General features: G+C 37.1%; 1 protein-coding gene across 2 annotated transcripts in view; it reads left to right on the top strand.

Moving 5' to 3' along the window:
• The window catches only part of FTO (FTO alpha-ketoglutarate dependent dioxygenase), a 217,607-nt gene that overhangs the window by 80,702 nt on the left and 119,992 nt on the right, over positions 1-16,913 (top strand). For both annotated transcript variants that reach the window (XM_014883048.2, XM_088171893.1), the window contains exon 8: positions 15,432-15,556. In XM_014883048.2, the coding sequence (XP_014738534.2) occupies positions 15,432-15,556 (125 nt within the window). The remainder of the gene's footprint in view (positions 1-15,431; positions 15,557-16,913) is intronic.

Below are 16,913 nucleotides of genomic sequence, written 5' to 3' on the forward strand. Positions count from 1 at the left end.
TTCTTCTCTTAAAGCATTTCGCTTATTTTCCTTAAAGTCTGCTATGGTGGGTTCTTGCTGTCCTTGAAATCTCTTGTCCTTTTTTCCTTTATCTGCGAGTTGCCATTTCTGGACAACTTTCTGTCTATCTCTTTTATGTATATTTGAAATCAAATGGAGTGATTGGGGGTGCTTGGAAAGATGTGGAAAGGCTTTTACTTCTGGAAAGACAGTTATGTGGTCCATGTACCTTTGAAATGGCACAGAGGAGAAGAGTCTTTATCAGCTCTCCAGGGGCTGGCACAGCTCTGGGAAGATTCTGTCACCTCCTCCCTCACCCATTTTCTCTGTTCCACCTCCTGAGTACACACCCATTGTTTTCTTCATTTATAACAGTTTCACAGCAGTTTCATATTTCTCTGAAGTTAACAGATCTTCCTTATATATTGTTAAACTAATTCTTACCAAAGTACAGTACAGTTAGTTATCTTCACTGTAACAGTTGTTTAAAATGACAATTCTGGCAAACTTCACCTTTGCTTTTCTGACTTTGTGTTTGTGAAACTATACTTGAGAATTTCTGATGTTGTCCCCCAAAGTTAATGGTTGGTAGATAAAGCCAAGAGTGTTGCAAAACCAGGGAGACCATGCTTATCCACTCTCATTGTTACTTACTCTGAAACTTTCACTTATTTTGCCTCATACCATCTGAAGGGATCATTAATGTATTTGGTTTTGCCTTCACCTAAGGCTGTAGAAATGAGCAGTTATTTGACAGTGTTGCAGCAAGAAAATGTGATTTTAGGAGCAGGTCGTTTTGTCATTGCAATGGGTGTTATGTCAAGAAAGAACAAGAAAAGCTGCCCAGAAAGGTTTTATGGGAGGTCAAGAAAATCATGCAAAACTCAACAGAAGATGTTACAAAGGGAGCCCTTGATGTAAAAGGTTTATGCTTTGTGTGTTGCAGTTCTGAAAATTAATGCTTCATGTGTCATATCAGGCTGTTGTGGGCGTGTGGTGGTGAAATTGCAGATAATAAATTACTACTCTTTCTACTGAAGCTGTATAACATTCTCCTAATTTTAGCACCACAAGGAAATGCAGTTTAGTGATTCTCTATGCAATGGAGTTTGGTGCAAATGTTTGAACTTTCCTGTGGTCTAGGAAAGCTGGCATTTTAAGAAGTATTTCATAGTTGCATAGGTTACCATTACAGCATTATAATGAATTCTCAGTGCTTTGTTCAGTAGAACACTAGCCTGTTTGTGGGGGGAAAATGTCCAAAGGACATCCTAACTTCTGTTCTCTACAAAAGCATTTGATATGACACAGCATTAAGGGATAGAATCAACCCCATACATTCTCAATTTCAGAAAGAGGGGGAAAAACTGAAATACGAAGCTATTCCCACTAGAAATGTTGTAAATCTTACAAAATATATAAGCTTTCCTCTTGAACATACATCAAAGGCATAAAACTTGGGAGATTAAAATATGTTTTTAATCTTGGTTTGATGAGCAAAACTTTCACTGTAATATTTATTATGAGAGGCTCTACTTGTGTTGCCTCTTCCCTTTGTTCTGTTTATATATGACTTCCTTTCTTCCAAAAAAAGTAGGAAGTATCGTTTTCACAAAGCCGAAGGATATTGCAATGGTTTGTTCATTTAAGCTGAATTGTAGGCCCACGTGGCAGACACAAACTTTTCTTTTATTGTCCCGGGTCCCAGAGGACAAGCAATGCTTTCTGATGGCTTCCCATGAATGCCTTTCATTTGTGGAGGAGTTTCAGTGGCTTATGCTGACTGTACAAAGATCAAACAGGCAGGAAAATTGTGGTTTTGTGAAACCTAGCCAAGATCTTTGTTATTTTCTCAGAAGTTTTTCTTCTCTAACCCTATTTATTTAAGGACGATATTAGGACAATTAGTTTTAGCGACTGATGGAAAAAAAGATTGTTCTATCATTTTCTCTTTAAAATTTAAGTATTTTCTTGGTTATTAGAAAATTTGTAGGCATGTTTAAAGAAACTACTGACCATAATTGCAGTCTGTCTTTATTGCATTTGGAATCAATGGTATCCAAAATTAAGCTTAAAAAAAATGTTGTGGCTGTTTGGTCCTGCAATTTGATCTATTTTGGGCCACTGTGACTGCAGAGTTTTGCTGAAATCACCCAGTTGGGTTTTTTTTCGCCTTGGTACAAAGGTCTGTCAAGCAGATTTGATTGTGATTTGACCTGTCAAAGTCTCATTTGTTTCAAGAACAGTGGGTTTTTTTCTCAACAGGTTCTCTTAGCATTCATTACAGAGATTTCCTTTTTGCTCAGCTGTTGGCAAGCTCAAGTATTGGAAAGGGATGTGCAGACCACAATGTCTTTTTAACTGCAGCAATGGCATGTTTGGCCAGCAATACGTAATTTTCGTTGTGTTACTCATATAAAACCTCATGTTTGTCGTACAAATTCCGTTTTTGTTGAAGGATTACTTTAATAAAACTGAAATGGCCTAAGTTTCTGAAGTGAAACCTGTAGCATTTTTAGGGGTCAGACGTAGCTGTAACTTGAACAGCTGTACAACATGCATCCTAGATTGTTTTTAATTGTCTTCCCTTTCTCTAACAGCAGTAATTCTTGTTTATATTGTCAAGAACCTTTCCACTGAGCACAAGAGCACCATACTTTAAGGTCACATGCTTAACCCCACTGCAGGGTTACAATGTAAATGGGCCCCCTTTGTTTTCATTAATGTGTGAGGGGTGGGTGCAAGGCAAGGCTGTTCACAAGGCTGAAATAACTTATTGTAAAAGTGCCTTAAAGAAAGCATATTTTGTCTCCATACCACAGTTGTTTAGCATTACTCTTGTGCATCCAACCGACAGCCAGTTTGGCAATGGATTTTTGTGTGTCATTTTGTTCTTTTGACCTGTGATACTTCTTTCTTTCTCCTTTTTTTAAACCGAGCTAATGGATTCACCTCAAATAATACAAAATGAAGAAGCTTTTTCTCCTTCTGTTCCTGATTGCCTAGAAAGTAGTAAACAAAGCTGGAACTGCTCTTTTCCACCCCTAGCCTTTTACATAACAATTTGCCAGCTACTGTTTCTGTGTTGATGAATAGGTTTCAAATTAAGACTTTCTAAAAATGTCAAATTAAAATAGTGCTTTTAATCTGTTAAAAATTTAAAAAGTGTAGCCTTTTGGAATGGCTTCAGGAGTTTGAAGTCTATTTTCAGCCTATCACTGATGTATGGAGGAAGAAATATATTGAAATATTACAGGTTGTTTTGATTATCTAGAATTTGCCCTGAGTCCCAAGATTTTAAGTGATTTCAAACCCAGTGCTGATGATAATTTTTGGCTGGAACTTTTAGTTGGTTTTGTAGGCCAAAATAACTTCAAAAAAGTTGAAGTCATGCTTTTAAGTGCTGCACAGTGTCAAAAACGAAGCCATTTGGGTGGCATATCTCACTTTTTTTCCCAGGTTGAAAACTCTTCATTATGGACTTAAGTTCATAGTATTTGGTTGCTCTATTTTAAATGGAAAAGCTGTGAGAACTTTTCACACATGTTTCTCAAAATACTTCTTTTCCTCCTAATAGCTGCTATGCTCCTGGGCTTTGGGCAGAGGCATTTTGTTTTGGGTTTCAATTTTCTTACACTTCATCTCTAGTAAAAGCAACTTACTGTATCTAGTGATCTCTCCAGTATGGCAATAACTGATTTGACTAGTTGTAAACAGGATGAAATCTGCCAACCTTGAAAGATTATTTAGTACTCAAGAACGTAGTGGTAGTGTGATATTTATGGAGTTCTGTTAATAAATATGTAAGAAAAAATTTTGTGAAACAAAAAAAATGTATAGCATTTAAGATGGCAGTAAATATGAGTCTTTCAGCATGCAGTCTTGACAGAGTTGTTACTGAATAGGAAAAAATAGTAAAATATTGTTAAAAAGCAGTCTATCTCCTAATGAAAATGTTTTAGCTTTTTTTTTTTTTTTTCCTAGAGGAGTGTAGTTATCCCTGAAGATTGATTTCGTACACATAAAAAGATTGCATAATGACATCCTAAATAAAAAAAATTAAAAGTGGGGAAAAAAAAAGAGCACCGACTCCAGAATTCAAATGCTGAGGAGAGACAACAGTTTATCAAATGACATGTTTTCCTCTTTAAGAAGAGAAATATTTTTATAAACCACATTAATGGTTTGAGTGATTGTTGCCTAGGCTGTACCTCTTACGTGTGGCTCTGAATGCTGTGAAGTGTGATTTGCCCTCTGGCATCATGATGAAGCAGAAGGTGAAGCAGGTAGACAGGAACAGTACATGGAGATTTTTAGATCTCTGGCACAGCTTGTCATGATGTATCTTTAACAATAGAGGTTTTTGTATGAGAGAACACAGGTCAAACCCTTCTCCACAAACTGCTATTTTTCATTTCTGCAGCAGCCCAGGAGATAGAAAAGCTTTTTTGGGCTAGTGGAGAACATCTCCTTTGTGGCATCTGTTAAGGATGCTCAGCCAGTTTGTGTAAATGCATCCTTGACATTGCTTTTTACCAGTGGATTAACGGCTCCTTCTTCAGGGGTGCAGAGGTGATTAGTCAGCCACCTCTGACCTCTCTCCTAAGCTGGACTTCACAGCTGAACTTGAGAACCCAGATCTTGTTTCACGTGCCTGTGAGTGGTGAGGCAGGAGCTGGGAATGTCGTGGTGCAGGGTAACAGAATGCACTCTTCTGGGGTGTCTGAGCTGCATTGGTGTTGTCTGTTTTCCAAATTGTATTGTCATAATTTGTGAGCACATCACGCAAATGTCATCTCTGAGTTGCCAGAATCTGGACTACGTGATTTTTCTTCTGAAGAGAAATCAGTGTGCATGTGTTTGTGTATGTTTGATCTGGTAATCACACTGTTTGTTTTCTTTGTTAGGCACATTAATCAAATAATTAAAATATATTTTCCCTGATTGAATGCTGTGGTATTAATGAAAATTGTCTATATAATTTATTTTTTTATATAGTGAATTTTAAAATAGTTGGACATTCAGTCTTCTTCAGTGTTGTAGCATGGTGTTTTACTGGAACAAGCTCAATCAGACTAATCAATAGCTGCCTACAGTTGGCATTAACAGTCTTATAAACTGTAGTTTTTACAAATACATTGCATTCAGAAGAAAAATAAATAGCAATATATGTTACTGAGTGCTTGGCAGAATGGAAGTTGGCAGCTGAGTGTGTCAAGAGGATGAGAACCTTGGTGAGAATTGATGTGTCCTTGGAAAGGGTGGAGGTGTGCCTGAGTTTTCCTTGGGTTAATGCTCCAGATCCATGATGCTGCCCAGAAATTAGGTGGAATGTGATGAAACAGTAACTGTGGGTGTGTGGTATCCTGGTGTGTATGCAATACAGCAAATATGGGTTTACACATATAAGATTAGACAGAGTCTTAATATCCTTTAGTTTAGGAGGAGCTGTGGTTTGTGTATTTTTTAATTTATTTTTTTTATTATGGAAAAAAAGTGTAGTTTTCTTTTGAGTGTACAGGATGTCAAGTTTGCTGAGACATATTAACTATAGTTCAACATTGTAATTTTGCAATTTTTTTCTTGTAACATTTGTGTTGCCATTTTATACTAGTAAGATATATTCTCCTTTTTAACTTCTAATAGAAAATGAGTGTATATAAGAGGCATATATATATTATAGGCTTATGTAGTTTTATATTCTAATAAGTCAGAATGACATGTGCAAAACCTTTTTCTTCAACATGGTCTGAATGCATGAGAGTTAGGAGTAAGTATTGGCCTTGCTCTTTCAGAAGGAATCCATATTTAGTGTAGGTACTGACTCCAAACTAATGATAGTACATATTTTGGGCAATTATTTGAAGTATGTTAAGTCAGTAGGCTTTTCTGTTTGTTCTCCTTTGTCAGCTCCCCCACTTTTAAAATTTACTAATACATTGCATTTTGTTGTACATTTTGCACTGCTCATCATCAACATTTTCATGGCCCATATGTGAGGTACCTAGCCAGTGGTTTGATGTAAAATATAGTTATGTACTGTAACAAAAACTGGAGGAGAATAAGGCGCTGAAATCAGACAGCCTAGTTTTCTGCTGAGGAACGAGGATCACAGCTTCCAAAAAAGTGTATTTCTTAATGCTGTCGTCATCAACTACTGGCAATGTCTGGTGGTGTTCTGCTTGCTGTTTGACAATGTCATATTCCCCATACATTAAATAAATGTAGTGTAGCAGGCTCTGCTTTGGTTTTATTTCCTATGTTTTTCCCAGCAGTGTGCTCTCAATTCCCTTTCTGTCTGTTTTGCCATGACAGCTGATATCACTACTGCACTTAAATGATTATGAATTTTAAATCTTTACAATGGTGTGCCATGGTGTCACTGGGGGTAATGAAGTTGTTACTTGATCCAAGTGTGACAAAACTTCATTTTTTGAAAAAACATGGTGAGAATCCCATTCTCACAGGGATATCCACAGACCTGGTGCCTGTATTGCTGTGAGGATGGTAAAGGCATTGAACCCCTTATGTCATTTGAAGATATGATTCATCTGTATGTGGTTATCTTGCATATGTACTAAATTGCTATTCTGCTAGGGCATGTGTCTTAGACAAAGCATGCCCACAGGCACTTCTGGACATGTGGCTTGCTGTTTCATTTGATTGTGGCTTGCAGCTTCTTCATTCTGCAGTGTTTAACCCATTCTGTAACTTGGCTTTCTGGTTTAAATTATTTCAATAAAACTAATGATACTGGAAATACACTTTAAATTTCTGCACAACTATATTTTAGTAGACAGTGTGTTAAAAGGTGTTGTGACTAAGTAGCTTGATAGCAACATGGCTTCAGTGATGGGAGGAAAATGCTGATATTCTAGACTTTTCCATACTAAACAGATACTGAGATGTGCTGTTCAAGAAAATCAAGGAAATGTAATTAATTTAATTAAACACTAAAAATAATAAAAAATTAAAATGTCATCATTAATTCAGAATCTAGCATTCACTTTTCCGTTTTTCTTTGCAGCTTGTGGATGTTTTCATTTTTTTTTGCTGACTATTACTGTTACCTTTAGAGATTCCAGTTTGCATTTTAAGTGCTACAAAGAGCACAGGTTTAGTTTCGAGATTTTGGCACAAGTTTGCATCTATAAATATTTTAAGAGAAGCTGGTTATGTAGCTGGTATGTAGGGTATTAGGGCTTCAGTATAAATTAGATGAATCAAAACAGTGTCTCACATCTTGAATTATTTCATTAGAATCAGTAAAATTAGATGAGTATTTAATTTGAACTACAGTTCATCTGTCTGTGAGATAGTATTACCTACTTCTGGCTTTGAAGCCGTAATTTTTTCCTCTCATCTCTCCTCCACCCTAAATTATTCATAATAGTTGATGATGCTAATTTTGAGATGCTAAGAAAATTAGAATACTCTTTTGAATTCTTCTGAATGCATGAAATCATTTGTTGTGTAATTCTTCAGTGCTTATTAGAACTGCACATAATTGTTGATGAAAATTCAGACTGCTGGCTGAGTGAGTGTGTGCAGGTTGTACTCAGCATGATTCAGCACTGCAAAATCTAAGCTGTCCAGAGTTCAGATTAGCCAAGTGAGTCTTCTAGTGCATCTTAGCTCAACTGATTTCGGTAATAGTAGATGATCACTGAAGCATACACTGCTGTGCAGTCCTTCAGAACTTAAGTGTTCAGCATAACTACTGTTTGCATGTGACCAAAATGGAAAAAGGGAGGTGTATACAAAGGAGTGAATTATAACAAAGAACACTTTCTGCTTCAGTTCTTGTTCAGAAAACATATGTTCAGCCATGCAGGCAACAGTTGGGGTAAAGACACACTGTAGGTTTGGAAACAAAAGGAGTGTTCTTTTCTTGCATTCACAATGTTTTCAAACATATTCACTTGTTAGGGACTGGCCTGTCAGCTGGATCTTCTTGCAAGCGTGATTTCTTTTTCCTGACTTCTTTCAAAAGCTTTTTCCCCACAATGTTTTACACTTCATATAATCCACTATGCATGCTAGGCCTGCCTCGTTCTTTGTGCTATTGATGATTCAGAGGTGGAGGGGCCGTGCTCTGGGAGAATGTGGCTGAAGGGTAACCTTTCAGTCACCCATACATCTGAAGATGCTAAGCCACCCTTATTCCAAATATCTTAAGTGGTTTGATTGCTCTTTCATGATGAGGTGGGTTATACTTCACCTTTAGAACATTGCCAAACCGATCAGTGCAGCAAAAATATTTTGAGTGTTGATCTTTTTACATTTTTTAATTTGTAACCACGTATTGAAAATCTCACAGAGACTCATCATAACTGCTTAAATCATCCAGTAAAATGATTTTTTTTTTCTCTGTTGGAAATTCATTCAGTTGTGGCATGCCAGAGTAACCAAAAATTACTTGGGCATTACTTCTGTTTGGACTCCTTTTTCCTAAATTTATGGTTCAAGACCCTGGTATAAATATTCTTATATAGGCATAAAGGTAATACTTATTTCCAAATAAGCTCAACCTGGTTTAATTTATGACTTTTAAACTCATATGGCTAGAAAATGTACTGCTTTAGCTCCACAGGCATAGATAAATGGAACAACTTTCTAGTGCAGACAAGACCTACAGTTTCTTTGGAAATGTCGAAGTGATCTACTCGCTGTAGGTTTTTCTAGGTCAAACTACTCATCTATCAAGTCAGGTATTCATCCTTTGTTGTCAGCAGTGAATACCTCAAAGCAAGGCAGGGCTGCCTACATTTTAATGCATGTAGACTTGTATATAGAGCTTAAGCATATGTCTGGCTTTAAGCATTCAGCTCTACAATTGGGTTATGTACATGTTTAGTTTTGATGTGCACCATTGAATATAATGGTAGGGGAGAATGTATGATCTTTGTGGTGATGGTTTCACACCAGCAACTTGAGTTTCCATTCCTTTTATGCTACAGAAATGACACTTCTTTTGTAGAATTCTTTATTCTTTATATTTTATTTTAAAACAGACATAATGTTTGTCTTAAAACCCCTGATTTTATGTTGAAAGTTCTCAGTCAATAACCAGAACAGTTAGGGACTTTTATGTTGGCTTGCAGATTATTCATATGTTTTGTTGGAGTATGAATAGTGTTATCTGAATTTTCAGCCTGGGAAATTACAACTGATGAATGTCCAATGATTAGAATTTCCCATATAAGGCCCTTCAGACCATGAGGATCATTTACTCAACTGGAAAATCCTCAGACAAGAAAACTCCATGTAAATATTTTCTATTGGAAGGTGCTAGCAAATGCATCCTTGCCAACGGATGTCAAAACTGCCACAAGATCTGTGAGGATGGGGATTAACTTTTTAGCACTGTCATCTTAAGAGCTTTGACAGGGAAACATTATTTAAATGTTTTTTCTTTGACTGCATATGACTGAAAAGATGTTAACGGTAGATAAAACTAATATAAAGCAGTTAATGATACTGACATATATTCTAAGTCTGCACCTTTTTCTTTTCTTGAGGTCTGTGTCAGAAATCCTTGAGAATACTGCAGCTTTGAAATAAACTGTCCTTTCTTCTCAAATGAAATTTGATGATTTGTCTCCAGTCTGATAAAAGAAAGCATATGCTAGTATATTGCTTCTTTTGAGGAATTTTTTGTGTTGTTTTATAGGCTCCTTAAAAATAAATTATGTTTTAGATGTTGCAGTGACTTCTCTGAATTTCAGAAAGAAAATAGTTAATAATTTCTTTCCTTTCAGTTCCCTTGAGCCTACCTTCATTGCACAGTTTGCATATAACAGCTAGTAAGAGTAGAATGTACTGAACCTTAAACAAATCTATTAGGATCACCATGGCAAGAAACTGGGAAAATGGCAGAAAAAACGAACAATGATTTTGTAAACCCTCCAAAGGTCAGAAAAAGGCTTTCAGTAAGTATGCAGAGGCTAGAAATCAAATCCCATTTCCTATCATAAGAAACCAGTTGTTGTAGCAGCAGTGGTTAATGTACTGTATGTGAAAGATTTAAGACTAGTTGGAAAGCTTTGCTTCTGTTTTATTAGGCTGCTATTGAAAAGCCAACAGCATAACTTCAACTAGGTGCTTTGAGATTTCTTAATGGGCTGTCAAGGGCAAGACACCAGGTCTGTGCTATACTAGCTCTTTCCTGTACATTAAAACAACAGGGGCCAAATGATCATATACAGAAGTATGAATTACTTGATGCTTTCTCTGTTCCATATGGTCAGCCATGTCTTTGGCAATTAATCATGTACAGAATCAGTTGAGTGCTCTCTGAAGCATTGAAGTCAACATTTAGTTGTACCTGTGCCAGTGGGGGCAGTGGGGGTTGTGAGCGTAAAATAGCAGGATGAAGAGCTGCTGGCGCCGAAGCCAGAGCAGCTGGCTTCTATAAACAACACTTTTTTCCTCTTTACCTTTTTTTTTTTTTTTTTTTTTAACTTTCTTTGACAAACATGGCTCATTTTTCAATATCATCCAGAACATGAGGGTTGCTGAGTGAAACTGTGATATCTGGCATAGTGGATTAATAAACAAAAGGCAGAGAATTGGGTTTAATGTGCCCAAATTACCGGGTGATAACTTAAACCATGCCGCTGTTTCCATTGTATCAATGAAAATGGGTGCATTTGCTCGTATTTTAAATAGAAATTTTAAAATTAAAGAAGAAATGAGCAGGGTTTTGTAATCAATTACTACCTTTTTTTATCATGGAGGAGTTACAACATGTTAAATTAACATGGCTTAATAGATTTCAGGTTCTTTTTCCCTCTCCTCTAAAAGGGGTTCTAGTTTCATAGAATTTTATCAGGGTGCTTCTTTCACTGAAAGCAAATAAAAGGACAAAAATAACAGGGAAAAGACAGAATAACATTTTAGGCTTGCTTACAGGTTTTACTCTTTGTTTTTCCTTTCTGTATTAGTTATTGATTTTTTGGAGATGACTGCTATGTTAAAGTAAAAATGGTTGGTAAAGATTCAGAAGCTTATCCTATTTAACTGGTGGTGAGTAAATTAAATCTTAACTTAGAGTGAAAAATCTTGATTTGTTGACCCAACAAAGTAGGACCAAGAGGCAAACTGTCCCAAGTGCCACTTTAGTTCAGACTGAAGGCTAATTTGTTTGACAGAACACTAAGCTTCATGTCTCCAGTTATACAGTGTTTCTAACCTTATGTCTGACTCCTCATGAGGTCTGTATTGAAGGAAGGAAAAAAATTTAGCTTTATAAGATTGAAAATGTGCCAGTGTGGGGTTTGGAGTGTTTAGATGTTGGTTTTCCTTGCTTGTTTGTAGGCATGTTGTGATATTCACCCACAGTTCAGCAGGGTAGTGGTCTATGTAGGTTAAAACAGAGTTTCTTCTGCTGCATATCTAAGGAAAAAAAAATATTGTAATTCTGTTACAATACCTAGATTACCTTTGTTAGGTATCTAATTTTGTGTGTGTATCTTGGGTGAATGGAAAGACTTGGTTATAACAGTTTCTTTCAGTCCTGTGTCACTGATATATTTTGTTGGTGATAATGAGAGAAATAGGGTGTTGGTCTCTTGAAATCTAATCTTAGAACCTTCCTTTCTTACATAATGAGAGAAGATACTCTTGCCTGATATGCCTAAACTTAGTTCTGCTGCTGTACCAGGAGGAAGGCAAGGACTATAGTTTCCTAAATACTGTGTTTAACATAAAAGGCTGGATTTTCTCTTGATACATGTGTATATACACATAAGTGTGTGTGTGTACATAGCTTTGGGCTTTCTGAGAGGTGAATTGTGTGTTTGTTTTTAAGACTTGTGCCATTTGGGTTTTACAAGGAGAGCCCAAAATACAGTAATAGATCTGTAAGGAGAATTGGGCAAGATTTACTGAAAATTCTAGCAGTGCTGCTTATTAAAGAGGTATGCTGGCCAATGAGACAGGGAGTTGCTTCCGACAAGTGATAAGCAATTTGCGTAATCTCGTTGCTTAGGTTCTCCAGGATATGTTTTTGCCAGCTCAGGAAGCAGAAGAAAGAAAGTTTCGCCAGTTTGTAAACATTACTACCCTCAAGAATCTCTGTGAACACAAGGATGAGATAAGACAGGCTGTAGGGCTGGTTGCATTGTTTATTTATTCTACTGTCCTGCAGTCCCACGTGTGCTGAAAAGCCCTGAGTCAGTGCTGAGTCCAGTTGAGAGCTGTGAAGGCTTCACTCAGCATTGGGCAGAGGGGGCCTCTGCAGGCAATTATCTGTCATTAAAAGAATTGAGGCACAAGATCAGATTTTCTTTGATGGGATGTGCAGCTATAGTGATGTTCAAAAGAAGGTCATTCCAGCTCTTTAGAGCAGGGGTGGTATCAGCCAGGTTTCTGATGGATTTTTATCAGTGTTGATGTGAGGAAATGGCTTTCCCAGCTGATAACATCTTTGACCGAGTTTCTTGAACCCTTGACCTTTATTAGTCAAGGTATATATCGAATCCCCTTGTTAAAAATAAATCCCAAAACAAGTTACATGGAAAAGACAACTTTCAAAGGAACATGCTTTATAATATTATTTTACCCAGAATGCTGCTTTATTTGTTACAATTCGAGATTTTTATTGCGATTATAAGAATAGCAAGTTATTAAGAAATGCCTCTATAAAAGCTACACATCAAGCCCTGCACTGGCATTCCAGGTGACCTTACTGCCCTTTCAGCACTCTTAGAAAACAAGTAAATCAGTTAAATTGCTATGTATTGTTGTTGTATGTTGCTTAATAATACTATTTCACCCTCCAGGTAGCTGTGACTGTACTCACAGGGCTCAATAAAGAAGCGTTTATGATGTCAGTGTCAAACTATGCGTTTGACTTGAGCCATGTACATCACCACATAAATGAAAGGTCTTAACAGAAGGCTGGAGCAATATAATTGTTCTCTCAGTAAAAAATAAATTATGTTCAGTTTCCGGAATTAGGATGTTTCTGTAGATGGAGGGGACTTTACTTAATGAAACTCAGGACCAAACTTGCAATTTCACCAGGTCCACAGAATTCTTACCATATCACATCCAGTGTGACTGTGAATACTTGGAGAAGTGATCACCCATCTCCAACTGATAATACTCTATTAATATCATATTTTCATCAGATTTTAACTGAAAATTCCTTAGCAACACCCAGTTCTCCGTGCTCTGCACTGTCTGAATAATTTATTTTGGGGATCTTGATGTTTGTTGCAGCAAATAACTGTACTTTTAGCTTTGTGAGGCTTGGCATCATTAAACTTGGGACTTTCCTGAAGTCTTGGGGAGAAGCAGACATCTCACTATCACCAGTAGATTTTTCTGTCCCTCTGTGAATAAAATGGCCATCCAAACATTCAGAAAGGGAAATCTTGGTGGACTGTGGCCTAGATGTATGGCTACAGTCTGATCATCCCATAATACAGAGGTAAACTCTGGTTGTAGTGCCCTGTCAGGTCTTGTACATGATAAATATAAAAGTTAAGCTTTAGTAGGTAAATTTATTGTGAATGACAAGGAGTGGTGATTTTCACCATTAAAGATGTGCATCAGCTCATGTGAGTGTGTTTCACTTGCTGAAGTCCTCTATCAAATCCTGCTTTAAACTGTGCAGCTGCTGGAAGTGAGGCTCTAAGGTCAGGATTGTTGAGGTTGGCGGATATTAGAGCTTGTGGAAAAGATGTTGTAGGTCAGTGCAAGGGAAACCCATGTCAGGGAATCCTTATCTGAAAATGCTCTCTGGCTTTTTGTTTGCTTTGTAATGTCAAAGCAGGGTCAAGAATGTGATCTGTATAGACAGAGTTTTGAACATTTGGGGTTTTTACAAGAAAATGTTCTTTTTGATGTTTAAGTCCCGTATGATGGGGTAATACCTTTTGGTAGGCCAACTGATAGAGCTGGGAGATGGGGAGAAAGATGCTTTCTGTTCTCTGCATGTGATGTTGGTGCAATAAAGTTATTTTCTATCTCTGTAAACCCTGTCATGCTTCTCTCTTGGAATGACCATAGCAGTAACAATGCTACTCCCAGTTTACACAGCTTAAGAAGTGTTTTATCTGCATGCTATTTTTTCTTGTGGAAAAAAAAAATCCCTATCATAATGAGGATAGATCTCTCTGTTTTCACAAACTGAAGATAATAACAATCATTTCTCTCATAGAATTCCCAGAGGAATTTTAGTTGGGCAGGACAGAATGTAATGTGTATGTGATGTTGAGGAAGAGGCAAAATGCCATGTGTTTTGTCACGTTGTTCCAATAAGGGAGGTTATGCTGGGAACAGGAATTGCAGCTCTTGGTTATGTTTGGTTGTGTTTTCAAACTCAAATGCACAACTTCCTAGGTTAGATACTTATTTTTTTGCCTCCTTTTCTGTGAAGAGAAAACAGGTTTGTGCAATAATTCCATCTGCTCTGTCATCCTTCCCAAAAGCATTTAGATGCTTTGATATGTTTGCAGAACATGTGACTGGAGGTCAGAATACCAAAAATGATTCCATGTATATTGGAGGCTGGTTAGGGTGAAAAAGGCAATATAATACCTTCACTCAAGGAAAAGACTATCAATCTCTGCCACGGAGACACTGCTGCACGTTGAGGAGCACGTGGGCACTGGTGGATGTAGGACTGGTTGGTAGCTGAGCATCAACCATTTCCTTCCAAGCTTGACAGATGTGATGTGGGGAAGTTCAGGGAGAGAAGAGGAGGAAAAGGGTGCAGGAGTCAGAAGGCAAAGATGGAGTGAGGGAGCTGGAGATAAGAACATCCCCAGTTCTCTTATGTCAGCATTAGCTGCCAGCACAACGTTTGGGTGGACCAGTAACATTTGATCTGCAGAGATGGTCATCCTGCTTCACAGATTATTTAAATCTATTGCATGTACAGGTATATTTTTGAGCAGGTTTTAATTTATTCCATGTGCAAAAAGACTATATTTTGGTTTATTTGAAGGATTTAATGATGGAGAACATGCTGATGTGGACATCAGCAGAAATTCCACTCAGCAGATACAATACAAACAGGTATTTTCTTCAATAGCTTTACCAAGGAGTAAAGGGGAGGGTGAAATCCCCCAAACAAATGCTACATTGAGGAAAATACTTCTGATATTATTTGATACAAGATAATATTTAGAAAATAACTATGCCTCAAGAAAATGTGGGCTAGAATGCACAATGTCTTAGTGTGATACTTAAGGCAATGAGATTTTAAGGTTTACCTTATGTGCCATGTATATTGATTAAATACCAAATATATGGTGGTCATTTCTAACCATCATTTACTGTATTGATTTGTCAGCAGTGGAACTGTAATAAAAAAAGCTATTGATTTACTGTCCTTATTTGCTTATGGGCTTTTTATTAATTTTACACATTGTTTCCTATTTCCAGATTATAATTTTTATGTGTTTCCTTCCTTTAAGACAAGTCTGGTCCTCTCTGAAGTTAAAAAAGAGCAGCAAATTGAGGAACAAAGGAATGAGACCATCAGCTGCTTCCTGCTCCTTCTTACGGAGAGACAAAAGCTGCGTAAAGAATGGACAGCAAGGTGAGAAATGCTCCTATAAATCCCCTTGAGTGGGGAAAAGTGACTTTAAAAAAAATTCTAAATTTTCACTGTTCAAATAGTAGTTCTTTGAATGGGATAGTCCATGTTTCTGTGGGGTAGACTGCTCCCTCACTCATGCAGTACAGGCTACTGATAACAGCCTGGTAGGCAGCGCTCAGATCTGGAGAGTGGTGCCACCTGAAGTGCCCTCAGGTTTCCCACATATTGCTGACACTATGAGCCACGCTCTTTGATGCAATGCTCTGCTAAAACTGCACTCCTTGGCTGCTTCCTCCATGCTCTTCCCATTTTCCTGTGGTGTCCTGCTGGTGTTTAACTGGATCGTGTTGGGTGAGATGTGCATGGGCACGTACACAAGCAGTGTATGGATCGCTGGAGTTCATCTTGTGGGGCTGTTTTACTACACCTGAGTTCTTCCCTGCCATTGATCAGGGGATGCTATTAACAGTGTTTAAAAATTGTTTATGTTTGTAATTGGAAAGGTTTGTGTTACTGGGATGTAATCAGCTGAATGCATTTCAGAAGCACCAGACACACTGTTCTTTCAGTTTGTTCAGAAACAGGTGAATGAAAGAGGATTTCCACTATGTCCCACCTTAGGCTGCTAAATGAGTTGATAAAACCTTTTTTTCACACCTATGACTAAAAGCTATAGGTTTATACTAATTCTGTAAGCTCTTATTGTTTTCTTATTTGATCTTTACATAAAATATCTAAAAGTCTATGAAATTTTTCTGCCAAAAAATTAGAGCTTTTCTTTAAAAACAGGAGATGTTCCTTACTTACAATTAAATACAGATTTCAGTCAAAAGTATTTTTAAATCAGATTTTTGTAATTCAAATTTAGCGTTTAACTGGCATGATTGTTTTACCTGCACTAATTAAAGTTAAAGGAGACCTCTTGTATTTTGCTGGGGTAGTTCCTGAAGACTCTGAGATTGCTTTTAAAATGTTATCTGTAGATTTTGGGGTCTGACACTTAGGTATCTTTTCTGCTGCAAATAATAGCAGCAAATGAAGCTGAAACATTTTAGAAACTTCAGATAAAAATTAAACATAATTACACATAATTATTTTACAAATTACAGGTTGTGTTTTATAAGTTTGTGTTCCAGTGAGTATGGAATATTTTTTGTATGCTACTCATTTAAGATTTCGGAGTAAGCTGACTCTGAAATATTTTCCGTATTTTCATGTGGGGTTTGTGTTTTTCTTCTTGAACAATTTAAGGGATTTTTAATGTTTCTTGGGGGGGGAAGTTTGTCTGCTTGTTTGCCTTCCATCACCGTGCTTACTAAATGCTTAGCAAATGTTGGAGACGGAGGAAATCACTTCA

This window comes from Sturnus vulgaris, chromosome 12 (genome assembly GCF_052056855.1).
Source record: "Sturnus vulgaris isolate bStuVul1 chromosome 12, bStuVul1.hap1, whole genome shotgun sequence".
Lineage (NCBI taxonomy): Eukaryota > Metazoa > Chordata > Aves > Passeriformes > Sturnidae > Sturnus > Sturnus vulgaris.